Source organism: Ananas comosus, linkage group 20, assembly GCF_001540865.1.
Source record: "Ananas comosus cultivar F153 linkage group 20, ASM154086v1, whole genome shotgun sequence".
NCBI classification, from domain to species: domain Eukaryota; kingdom Viridiplantae; phylum Streptophyta; class Magnoliopsida; order Poales; family Bromeliaceae; genus Ananas; species Ananas comosus.
The window spans coordinates 2,661,322-2,674,626 of NC_033640.1; the positions used below are offsets into that span (position 1 = coordinate 2,661,322).

The window sequence follows — 13,305 nt, forward strand, 5'->3', positions numbered from 1 at the left end:
GAGGTTAAGAATAAAACCCCACTAACTTACAGGCCTATTTGCATTCCGAGTAGTATAACACTGCCAAGAAAGGAGTACTCTTGATAGCAGGGAAGGTTGAACAGTCCCTTCCTCATTTTTAATCTAATCTCAGCGTATAACGCCGACCCTCGTTAAGCCCAGGTGAGCAACGAGCCGGCAGAGCGCGAGCATGACAAACAAGGACAGCAGTGCAAGAACCTCGTGGTCTAACCCGACGGCCTTGACTGCAGGGAAATCTGCGATGCTGCATGTCAGGTTGGGAGCGCACTCGTAGGAGTCAGCCAACGAGTACTGCGACATGATCTGGAGCTTGAAGGTGTAGAAACTCACAGACACGTATTTGATCGAGGCGATGAAGGGCGGCACCTTCTGGACGTAGTAACCACCAGCTAGCATGAAGCAGAGCATGAGGACGGAGGCGAGCGTGGAAGCTGCCTTGAGTTCCATGACGAGAGCGCCGAGTGCGAGGCCAAGACCCTGGGATACCAGCACGCTCAGCAGCGTGACGGAGAGGAGCATGAAATAGCTGGCTGCCGCAGGCTTCAGCCCTCCCATCCAGTACATGATGGTAATGGAGATTGTCGGCAGGATAAGAGCTCCATCGGCAGATCACCCACTGATCTAGCCATGAAATATGAGGATAGCGGGAACATCCTCGACAACCTCTCTTTCGTCAGCATCATGCGCTCTTGCGGGAATGTGAATATGGCTTGATATATAGGAAAGAAGTTCCAGAACACTGTGATGAAGAACAGAAGGCCAATCTGCAATAAGGCCACAATTAAATACAATGATGGGAAATGTTCAAATTGCTTTTCTTTCTATTACCCAAAAGAATAGAGAGGGCCACAGCTTCTTTCGCACCTATCTGATCATCCAAAGTTTGATCTGGAGATACTCCTGCATTTTTGTTCGATCAAGGCTTCAGTAATATAATGAATAACTAGCTTAACGTCCACTGTCAATGTACGAAACAAAATGTGTGGACATAGCAGCAGTTATAATTCAATCGTAGAGAATTAGAATGGACAACCGACAGTAATTAGAGGCTATATGTACTACACAGCTCAAATCAAGATATTTCATGAACACTCATCAATAACAAAGGTGTGTTTCAACTTTTCAAGCCATGAATCAATTTTCCCTCCAATTTAAGGAAGTATGAGAGAACTCGCGCTTATAGTTAAGGTAAAATTACAGAGAGAGAAAGATCCTCACAAATCTGTGAAAATAAGAATGGAACTAATTTAATAAGTACTTCACAATAAAAAATAAACAGATAAAAAGCTATAGAGGATCCAAAAGTGATACAGAAAGTTTTTCATTTCAGATTGTTCGTAGTATGTCTATAGGGTTTTCTCACACGGGACAACCGTCCCAGTATCAAGAACTACTCTTCTTTTTTCATCACAATGACCGTAAATCTTTTTTTTGTTATCTTTATTTAAGATGTGCAAATCAATCGTTTTTTGTAGCCATTAGTGAACAGTATATTAATATTTTATGCTCATCATAGCATGTCTAGACTTGGAAGTTTTTGATAAACTCAATACATAGATTTAAATGAAATGAGAGAAAATTTAAAATGAGGCCAGGAGCTAGTAGGATTCCAACTTAGGATATCCGGTTTTGATACCTTGTGAAATAACCATTAACTTTCAAAAGCGTAAGCTATTTGAAAATGAGAGAAAATTGCTTTAATTGTTTATTTTTCCACAGAATGCATAGCCGAAAAGGAATCTAGAAGCAAGGCATCAGTCTGTCAACTAGCTAAAGTAATATGCCGTTAAAACATGGTATACTATTGCTTTCTAGCCAAAATAAACACTGCATGTATAGAAAGATGCTATTCTAGAGATGCGGTGCTGTTCTAGAATGGCAAAATGCTTGCATCCATGTTCTTTCAAGACGAACATATATATATATATATATATATATATATATATATATATATATATTAAAAAAGATGAATTCTGCATTTTCTTTTGATTTGTGAGGAAACATTTCTTGAATTTTCACATTGAATATTCTCACATAATGAGACAGACATCACAGAATAAAAGCACTGTTGTTGCCTACTTTTGAGTTTGTGGTGGCTAAAAGCATCCATTTTCTTAGTTTGGAAAAGCTTAAAATATTTAAAATTGCTTTTTATAGCATTTGAAGAGGATAGATTAGAAGCACTTTTTAATTTTTTGTGACTACGTACCGAAGGACAAAAACAGATATTTTTGCTAAGCATAGTCCCAAACTAATTGTTAGTGTTTGTTCTTGGAGCTTTCGAGTAGTACCTACTTAAGTGGAGCTGTTCCGAAAAAACCTAAATATTTCATTTTAACTGGACGAATTCTTTAAGTCGCATATAGTAGTGTAAGTTGGAAGCTACTGTAAAAGCACTCCAAATAGGCACAAGAGTTTTGTCTGATTTCTTGGCTTAACTAACCAAAGTTAAATATTTAAAGATGAAGTTTTCTTTCTCTCGACTAATCTAATACAATGTGAGAAAGAATTTCAAAGGGCTTGCATGTTAGTTGCATGAGCTTAAATTGCAAATATATATAGATTATCCGTTTATTGGTTAGCTTTTAAGAACTCCTATTCTGCAATTTTTCTTTGGCAAGGAAGTTAGCACAAGTCTTTTCAATCGTAAACATCTTGCATATAATTGGTAATAAAGTTTAGCATTAATTTTATTAATGCTTTTGTAACCTTTTCCTCTTGAGTAATGGTCTATTACTGTTTTTTTTTTCTTTAGAGAGAAAGGTAGCATGCTACTGATTCATTCAATCAGAAGATGAGCTAAGCTATAGGATGAAACAGCCAGGCTTCAAAGGAGGGAAAAAAGACGTAGTGTGCCTCCCACTAGTGCCTACGAAATCGTATTTCCACCAACGTCTGTCTAAGAGTGAGCTTTTGATTCTAAAAATTCTTCTATTCCGTTCCAACCAAATAACCCATCAGGAAATAGTGATAGTCGTTAATTCCCTTCCGCCTAAAGTACCCCCCTTGAATTTACTTACTTCCCAAAGCACACCAGCTGAAGTACAGTTGTGCAAGAACCATTTGTTGGGTAGTAAACCATCCAGTAGGGTTTTGGAGAAAATACAGCCCACGAAAAGGTGATAAACTATTTCAGGTTCTTCTGTACAAAGAACACAACTCGCCTCTCCCAAGCATCCCCTTTTCAACATATTATCCATTGTAAGCACTGTTCATTTCACAAGCCATCCAAAAATTTTAACTTTTAATGGGGTTTTAATCTTCCATAGTTGAACGAAGCTCCTTTTATTGACTCTTCCATCCTGTAAGAAGTTATATAGAGATTTAAAAATAAACTTTTCTAAATGAGTCCATCACTATCTGACTTCGTCTCTGTTATTGGATAACGAAAAGTTGGAGAGTAATTCTTTTAGCTCTAAAATCGAATCTCCATCAAGCTGAGAGTCACACCCATTGCTACCAAAACAATCCCTCACTCTGTGTTTTAAATTGCAACTAACTCGCAAAAAATGCGGAGGTAAAGTGACCGAAGGGAAAACTGGCCGCTCTAAATGTCCATCCACAAACTCAAGCTACTATCATCACCGATCGTGTAGGAAACACAACACCTAAAGATGTCCCTAGTCAGTAGAACACTTCGCCACCACTATAAGGTCTATGGGATGTCCCTTCTCTGAGCAGTCTCCTCCACGGGTAATAAATGCCTTCGATAAGTGCACCCCTTATCCACGTGAGTTCTTGGGACCCTTATCTATAGGTACACGAGCCACCCTTTCTCTTTGAAGAACTTTGCGTGATATAGCCCTATCCAATGCGGATTCGTCCAAATTCCTAGCCAAGCGACTTCTTTTCGTAGTGGAGAGAGAATGCTCGATTAGTGGTACGACACGCTAGGGATCGTTAGTGTTCGCCTCCTCAAATTCCGTACCGGCTGAGTCCTGCACCACCACTAAAGGTACTATACCAAAGATGTGATCAGGTGACAGGTTCGTACAAAGTTAAGCGCCCCCCAATTTGCGGTATAGAATCTCTGAGGGAGGTTGAGGCTTTTTTGGCAAATAAGCTAGTCAAGAAAAAACTGTAAATACTTAAAAAAGGGATTACCTGACTCGAGAATCCCCAACATAGCAAAGGTTGGGCTAATCGAAGAGTTTGATGTACACATCCCACCTGCTTGGATAATCTAATTTCATCTGTGCCTGGAACATATAGCATGTTGAGCGAATTCTCCAAACTAGATGACTCAAAGGTTAGTCCACCCTTGTTGAAATCAATCCCAGAGCACTGTAGTGAGTAGTGACCCCAAAATAGCCCATAACCAAAACACCACCCCATTACTCAGGTCTACCCTCAAATCTTGAATTGGGCCTACGAAATACAAAGTCCAAATGTCTGCATTGGCCTTCCGGCTACCAAAATTAGCTGATGTTGATGCTCATCTCGAAAATTCTACTACAGTCGGAGTCATCTTGATCACCCTCATGCAACAGCCGCCTTAGGCCCCCTCGACGCAATGGCCACCTAGGGCCCCCTCGTATCAGGAGACGTGGTCACAGAAACTATTCCAAGTCACCTCTGTCCCCCTCGGTGCAAGAGCCGCCTAAGGCCCTCTCGGTGCAAGAGCCGCGGTCGTTGTAATCTTTCCCGACCGCCGAACCGTCACTAACCCTCTACTATGAGGCCCGAACCCGAATCGCACTCCACAATGTAACCCTAATCGAAGGACGTCTCTTTTCTCCAATTCGTTGTCAAGAGAGCCACCTGGTGCCCTAGTGATAGACTCCTTGGTATCCGCATCATCTCCCTTTTCAATCAGGTCAGCGATAACTTTCCCTCTATCATGCAACTTTGAAGCCCGCGAACATGGATCCTTATTTGAAACTATACTAATTCTACCAAACTCGCGCCTCTTGATAGGTTCAGATTCTTCAGAATAATGTTGGGAGTCCTCATCTGAGATCCAAAAAGCTTCGGACATCGAGCGTCTTGGGAGTCGCATACCCTCCACCAAAAAATTGGTGTCCTCCTCCACTCCAACTATTAGCACGGCTGAGCCCTCGTCGGAGGCCATCGAAATTCGACGACCGCGCTCGAGGAAAAAAAATCCGTCTTCTATCTCTAATCTCGAAAGAGTTTCACTTCATCTTGACCATCTTATCTAGATGCATCACCTTCTCTGGATTCACTGTCTCCCGCCGCGCCCCCGCCAAAGTTACCAATCTTGTGGGCTAATCGTCGACCCAACGGATCTGTTTGATCCCGCCTTTTGTTTGGTTCTACACATACCACGATCGTCCCCTCCAAAAGGTGTCGATCTCTCCAACCGGACAATAATGGACATGATTATATTCCCCATTGTAATCTCCAAGTTTTCTGGAATGTCATCCAATTTGTCAACCGCAATCTAGCACCTGAACCCAACTAGGTCGTGTATATTAAGACTCTTTTCATCAGCCTGGAGATAATGCCCAAAACCATTAACAATAGCCGCAACCCTGGCCTCAAACCAGCATTCAAACTGTAGATTAACCAACTTCACGCTTTGTAGGTAATCTGAGATCGAATGGCGTCTTGTAGGGTTTTCAACCATAACATCACAATTGACAATATGGGAGGGTAACAATCTCTCAGCTAACCACGTCGGCCGGTCGCACCCAAAGAGAAAGAAAAATTACGAAATCCCTCTCATGAAACCAGTCTACCAAAATGTCGTTGGAGAACCTGCCAAAACTAATAGAGAAATCATTTGCAATCAAATATTGAGGGAAATGTCCAAGTCTAGTCGGGCCTATGACATTGACGAGCACGCGTTCCTGCATTGTTGCGGCCGAGTGTGAAAACCTTCGGTGTATAGTATGAACACTTTCTTTGGGAGGGGTCAAACTGCATGGCCCTTTGCATCTTTAGTGGAGAGTGGGCTATGGAAACACTACAATTTCGAGCAAGATGCCTAGTTTTGTAGCACACTAAGCACCGGATAGTTTCTCTACAAGCACGAACCCGATGATCCTTCCTTAAACACCTGTAGACCTTCCTTCAAACCTAAGCTTATACCTAGACTAGTTCTGTCCTGAGTATTGGAAAGAGGAGTTGCCTCGGCGAGGGTATAATTAGGGAGTCGCTCGGCTGGTGTGAGAAGCAGGCTAAAGAAGGCTTTTTTATAGGACTTCTTAGAAGGAATCGCTATCACTTTCAAAATGCACTTCACTCTCTGCTGTGCAGAAAGGGGACGCCAACAACTCCCTACCTGTAAGAGTAAAGGGGAAGAAGAAGAGAAGCTGCAAAAACCAATGGACAAAGGGGAGAGACCACCATCGAAGGGACAACAAAATACTAAAGAATCTTCTTTGTGATCTGCCCAAGAAATTTTTGAGTTTTTCTTACTCTTATTTCTATTCCCTCTATCTTGTATGGATTTCTTGTACAGGGCATGATTCACTCGGGAAATCTTTCCAAGTGTTTCTTTTAGATACCTAAAGCGCCTTTTGAAATCACTGTTGAGAATAGAAGGAGATGAGCCACTTCGCATGTTGTTCTTCGTAAAAAAAGTGGAGCTCTCCTTTGCCTGTCTCTCTAGGCACCATCTCTCTGGTCTCTAATATGGTTAATGTTGCCTAGACCCTTTGTCTTGTTGCATTGGTGTAGCGTCCTTCAGTGAAAACTGATTCTCAAACTAGTAGGTATGTCCATACCCTGGCTTCGCTCTTCTTATGATCTCTCCATAATTTTCATCTTCATTATCATCCTCTCTGCCACATCCCTCTCTCCCAATCCTGCGTAGGCTCTTCATCTTCTAGCTAATCTAGAGTGTTCATTTCTCTTCTATTATCATCATTTTTTATCACTTCAAGATGCTCTCACATTTTTGGTTTATTAGAAGTTGTTGAACATATCTTGACGTTTTCTTGTCGGCTAAAAGGATTCAAGATTATGAGCTCCTTTATTAATTAAAACCATAACCCCCTTCTAACAGTAACAGAGTAGTGCTCTATTACTATTAGAAGGCCCGGAAGATGATGATCAAATCTAGTTTTCCTATTCAATAACAACAAGCACTCTGAGGCAAAATATTACATTGGTTTTCAATTTATCTCCTAATAATTCTTGGTTTGGACCTGCATCAAAATATATTGGCAAGAGAATCTGGTCATTTTGCTAAAACACTAAAAGATTCAGGTATCTTTACAAGCGTCATAATTTGTCCATCATGAGTCATTTGGCTAAAACAATCAAGTATCCATCATGTGAATGGCGGGTAGGAAGTCCTTAAGTTGGTGGCTGTCTCGACCCTTTTTTTAATAATTTCTCTTTGTCATATATGCGTAACGCAAAAGATAGATTCAAAATGAACTACAAGCGTACCATTTGCGAGGTCGAGAAGGAAGTCTGCAGGGTTCATTGGGACGGATAGGGCAAAACCAATGCTAGCAAAGTAGCCCATGACACGGGAGGCCCTACCAAAGAAGATAGGGTGGCCATCGGAGAGGAGCATGACCTTGTGGAACAAGTAGAAGATGCGGCTAGAGGACTGGTGGATGGTCATGACCACCGTCTTGCCACCCTCCACCAGGTTGAGCAGCATGGAAACGATCCTCCATGCGATGGAGTCGAGGCAGGACGTGGGCTCATCCAGGAACAACAGGCTCGGGTTGATTAGCATCTCCTGGCCGATACTCACCCGCTTGTGCTCGCCGCCAAACACGCCGCGCACCAACGGGCTGTCGATGATGCTGTTGCGGCACGACGCCAGGCCTTAGCTCTGCCACGACGGCCTCCGCCTGTGAGACCTTCTTCTGCCATGTGAGGGTACTAGGGAGGTGGAGAAGGGCGGTGTAGATGAAGGTCTCTACCATGGTGAGGTAGGGGTAGAGCACGTCGTCCTGCGTCATGAAGCCCATGTTGCGATTGAGCGAGCTGGAGAAGGGCCGACTGTTGTAGGTAATGGCGCCGCTGAGCTGCCGACCGCCGCTGCCGCCTAAACAACCACCTAAGGTTGTGAGCAGAGTGGTCTTCCCGCTGCCCGAGGCGCCGAGCATCGCTAGTATCTCGCCGGGGAGCACCACCCCTGACACCCCCTTCAGGATCGTACTCTCGGTGTCGGCATCCTTCTTCTTATTCTCTTTCATCGAGCCACTGCTGTCGATGCTCTTCCCCTTGATTTTGATCGTGTACACCACGTCTTTAAACTGCACCATAATAATCAACATGCAAGTCTTTTTAGTTGACTAATCCTAATAGTCTATTAAGCTTAACCATTAACTCATCTTCCGATTTGCTGCTACTATCGCTAGATCAGGTATGTACAGAAGCGAATTCCTAGAAAAGTAAATGAATAGAGGCTCTTCTGTGTGGTTAAAAGAGGATAAGCTTGGTGGTCGACTAATTAGACTGCAAGAAATCACTGCCTACCTACCGAATACAGCATGCATGCATTTGATGTGCAGTAAATAAACTTTCCATCATTATAGTATAGTATAGTAAACTTGGGGATGTGGCTAATGGACTTCGGCACAATAAGATTCGACCATCGACTCTTATTAATTAAATTAAGAGACAGCATAACATTAAAACAGTTTATATAATAACAACAATATTAACTTTTTTATTTTTTTTCATCTTTTGGGAGAGATCTCATCTCTCCATCACCAAGATACGCCCTCGGGCAATTATAAAAACAAAAGACGGATAACAGTGGCCTCGACCGCCTCCGTAGTAATAATAAAATAAAAAACTTTGAAACTATGTATAGCAATGGATAAAAGAAAAGAGGATGTGTGCAGAGGAGTCAATGGAGGTTAGGATCGACAAAGTATTTCTCGCTCGCTCCCCATTGTAAGAGGGATTTTGGTGGCCTTGTGATTTCTCCTCATTATTTGGTTACTTTAGTTTATGTAATATATGGCAACTTGGAGTTGCGATGTCAACTTTGATCTAGGGGATCGAAGTGAGGATTGAGCTAGTTGGACATCATCCCCAAGTGATTTGTGATGCGTGTGAATGAATTCTGGAGATAAATAAGTGTTTCGGCGCAAATTGGGCGCGAAACGAAATATAAAGAGAATTTTCGGATTTCCGATGCTAACTTTGATTAAAAGAATTAAAGTGAGCAAAATAATATAAAAATGGTGTGAGATAATATTTTATTGGACTTAAGGGTGTAAAATATAAGTCTGGAATGACTCGTGTTGGAATCGGAGCGAAAACAAAAGATTTAGAATTTTCTGTAAAGAATGGGACTGATAAATTAGCAGAAAATGCACAATGTCAGAAAATTATGAAAACTGGAGGAGATGTCAGAAATATTTTTATGAGGCTAGATTTAAAGTTTCATATTATTCTGACAGCCGTAGAGAGAGAAATAGAATCCGAAAGCTATCTGATAAAGATTGCAGTTCGGTACAGTTTGCGGTGACCAAATGGGGTCGAAACTGAAATGTTAAAATTTCTTTGGACTTGTTATGTAAAACCGAACATGCCTGTCAAATTTGAGCGAAAACGGATATTCAGAAGGGCTCCAATTAAATGTATCAGACTAGAATTGGACTGAAGTGATAATATTGATGACCTATGGACCTAAAGGCAATTGTTACATTGCTTAGTGGATTTCCACTAAGCTGCCAGGGGGGAACCTCCATTCTTATCCTCTCCCTGTACGCATGAGAGAGAGAGGGAAAGGAAGAAAAGGGAAAAAGAGAAGAAGAAGAAAGTAATGAAATTGGTGTCGTTTGACGAGCCGATCGATCCCCCGCGCGCGTTGGATTTTTCCGGCGCTTCGACTGCGAAGTTAGTATTTTATTATTATAGTTTCAAATCAAGTTTTTTGGTGAATTCTTGCTTAAGAATAATGTTATCTACTCTATAAAAGGGTTTAAGATGTAAGCTAATGTTGCTAAAGGTTGTAGATGCCATTAAAAACATAGAACAAGCTATGTATTATGTGTATGTATATGTATATGTACGTACTTATGAATGATTGTTGGGGGTAAAATCTGAGATAAAGAGAGTTAAACTGTACCCCGGACCGGCGAAACGGCCTCCAGGGTAGCGTGCCCAGACCCGCCATATGTCTACACATATAAGGCGTCTACAATAAAAACGGAAGTAAAGCAGGAGATAAGAACAAATAAAGAACTGAAATAACTAGCAATTAAGATATCAGACAAGTAAGGTCTATCATCTACACCAAGTAAATAAAATGAAGCTAGTCAATAAAGAAAACCATAAGTAGTACAATATCTGTCTCTAGTACAAAAGTAAGTGGTCTCGTTATACATAATACGGGTACAACTCTCAACCTCTCACAAAAAGATAACACGAGAGGTAGACCACTATCGAACGATCCCTTTGGGTTAAGCACGCTAGCCGATGCGATACCTTCCGCATCCCTCCTGCTCCCTGCGTGGAGGCTCTGAAAAACATCGAGATAAAGAGGGCGTGAGAACTATAATTTATAGTTCCAGTGGGCATTACTGACCTCACTCTATGCCACCACTAGGCCCCAAAGAGAAAGCAAAGTATAATAATAATAGCAATAAAGATGCGAATAAAACATAATTAAAATTGTAAAATTGCCTAAATCAAATATAAAACGATGTCATGGTGATGTACATCTACGATATCAAAATAGTAAATCATTAACCTTTATGAATTCATTATGCATAAGTTCTGTCATGGCAACCAAATATATAATGCAAAAGGAGACTTATCAAGTGTACTACATGTCTCAACACTATGCTAAATGCATATAAATGTCATTCAAACTACTAAACCTATCTAGTAGTGATTAACCATTTCCAACACCGTGTCGATTTCATTTCCACTTAAAACCTACCAAAGTAGCTCAGCTGTGCCCTAAGTGCGTGTGTAGCCCAATCATCCCTGCTCTTGGAATGTGTCTGTCCCACTCGACCCGTAGGCTTCTCCGATACCGCACAAGCGAACGTAAATCGGTAGGCTAACTCCGGAGTGCCGGCTTGTAGAGCGACCCTCACAAGCATGTGCGAATGAGCACAAATGGCAAGCAAGCATAGTCCATAGTCTCAAGTATCAATCTCATGTCTCTAACATGGTATAGTCACTAGCATCCGAAGGTCTATTTAAGTCACAATGTGAAGTTTCAAACATTTGCTACGCTTAGTGCCCCTTGATGACACTTAGGCAATTTGATTGTTCAACAGTATCCAAATCCTCAATGGCCCTATTCACCTAGGTTCTCACATGTCCTGAGCTCAATGCCGCTTGATGACATTAGCTCTCTAGTTCACATACTTGTTAAATGGCAATTTTCAACTTTCATGTCACAATAAACTTAGGGTTTAAATGCATGAATCCAATCTTATTATACAATTATAGGAGCATGAAACCACATCTGTATAGAATGCTAAGTGCAACCATAGGCCAAACCAGCTACTCTCTGCTACATAGACGTCCAAAATTTACATATATATCATAGGCCTTTTAAGCATTCTAAAATTCACAATAAATACATTTAGTATGAACATCACTGTTTTCAATTTACGCGAACATATATAACCATATATGAGAATTTCTCATATGTAGGCTAATAAACCCAGCCAACGTCGGCGTAGGCTCTCGATTCGCGAAACAAAGTTGTCCCCGATCTCCAAATACCTAAAAGTATTGAGCGAAGAGATACACGGCTTACAATCAACTACAAGAATTAAATATTAACAACAGACAAAAGGGCTAAAACTCACCTCAAGAGAAAATCTCTTCCAAAGCTCCAAAAGAGAGCTAGAACCCTTCCAATCCAAGCTCAAGGAAGGTTCTAATCCAATCAATCTAGCCTCAAAAGCCCTAGATCAAAAAGCCCCAAAATCAACCCTAAAACCTCATTCTAGGGTTTCCAATACAATAAAACCTCAAATCCAAGGTCTAATGAGAGAAAGGCTACCAACCTTAAGAGACTTCAATCAAGCTCAATAGGTGAAAATCTTCACTCTCGCAAGCTCCAAGTCCAAGCCCAAGCACCAAGGAAGAAGAGGAGGTGAAGAAATGCTCCAAGTCCTTCTAATAGCTCTCACATCTTCTTCTTCTTCTTCCTTCCTTCTTCTCCTTCTCTCCTTCTTCTTTCCTTTACAAGGAGGGTGGAGAGAGTTGAGAGAAGAGAAATGAGGAGAAGAGGGTGGAGGTCTGTTATAGACCCTCTATTGTAACAAAATCCAGCTAGGTCCTCCAAAATGCAATATTGCCTCAGCCCGGTCTGGGCACTTTTTCGCCAGGGACCGATCTCTGCCCCAGCAAGGACGTCTCTCGCTGCGAACCCGAAAAACCAACGTCAGGGAACAGGTCTCTCCCTGCCGGGACGGTCTCTCTCTGCGAAGCGCGCGCTCGGGACGTCTCGCCCGCAGGGACCGGTGCCTCAGGGGCTCCGCACACTGCTCACTGGGGACCGTCTCTCCTTCCAGGGACCGGTCCCGAGAGTAAAAACTCTCAAGACTTGTCCAGAATTCAGTATTTCCAACTTTTAGGTCGGAAAACATCTACAACCCTTCCACCAATGTGGAAAAGCTCGAAATACATCCAACATATCGAACCTCGCAATTTGCAAAGGCCAGTTGCGTACATAAACCTGGTTTGAATGATCTTCTTGGCTGCCTAAAAGTGTTGAATTAAGGATTCTAGGTGCTACTAGTATGTAAGAAACCTAGAAATTATGTTAGGAACATCATATATGTATGCATATACTTATAAATGGTTGTTGAGGATGAAAATCTAAAATAGATTAATCCTAAACCTGATTGGAAGGATGTTTCCTGCTATGTAGAGAAGTTGAACAAGAATTTATTAGGTGCTGAAATTCTAAACATTATGAAGAACCCTATAGAACTAACTTTGTGTTATGTATGTATATATGTATATACATATGAATGGTTATTAGGAACGAAACTTGGGAGATAACCTATTGGAACTTGAAAACCTGAGATCAGGTTGGTGTGTTATTTAACAGGAATTGAGGTAAGTTCTCTGGTTGAAGCTTAGATTACTATGTGTGTTCTATACAAATTGTGTAGAATCAAGTTATGTGAAACCTAAGTCTAGAAATGCACTTTTGCAGGATTGAAGTCCTAACGTGAAGTTGACCACGTACAAACCTAATTGAGGGTAAAACGAACGCGTTGGCGAAGTCGGTTCGGCAATCCATCGAGCCTACGCGAAGATATCGCCAAAAGGACGTTTTCGGCATCAATTGACGCGAGCGCGGGTCGCGGTTCTTGGAAAAGTGCGAGAAGCGCATTTCTCGCAATCCGGTACAAAATAAAG

The 13,305-nt window shown here is 41.7% G+C and overlaps 1 protein-coding gene and 1 long non-coding RNA gene across 2 annotated transcripts; one reads left to right on the forward strand and one right to left on the reverse strand.

Annotated features, from left to right (window-relative positions):
* On the reverse strand, positions 130-8,228 carry LOC109726052 (ABC transporter G family member 9-like). The gene is given in 5 exon segments (XM_020255481.1): positions 130-615; positions 618-785; positions 869-921; positions 7,384-7,774; positions 7,776-8,228. Coding segments are annotated over 5 exon segments (1,551 nt in total).
* On the forward strand, positions 9,684-13,305 carry LOC109725815. Its single transcript, XR_002220345.1, has 3 exons — positions 9,684-9,804; positions 12,923-12,999; positions 13,100-13,305. It is a non-coding gene; the product is annotated as an uncharacterized LOC109725815 (long non-coding RNA).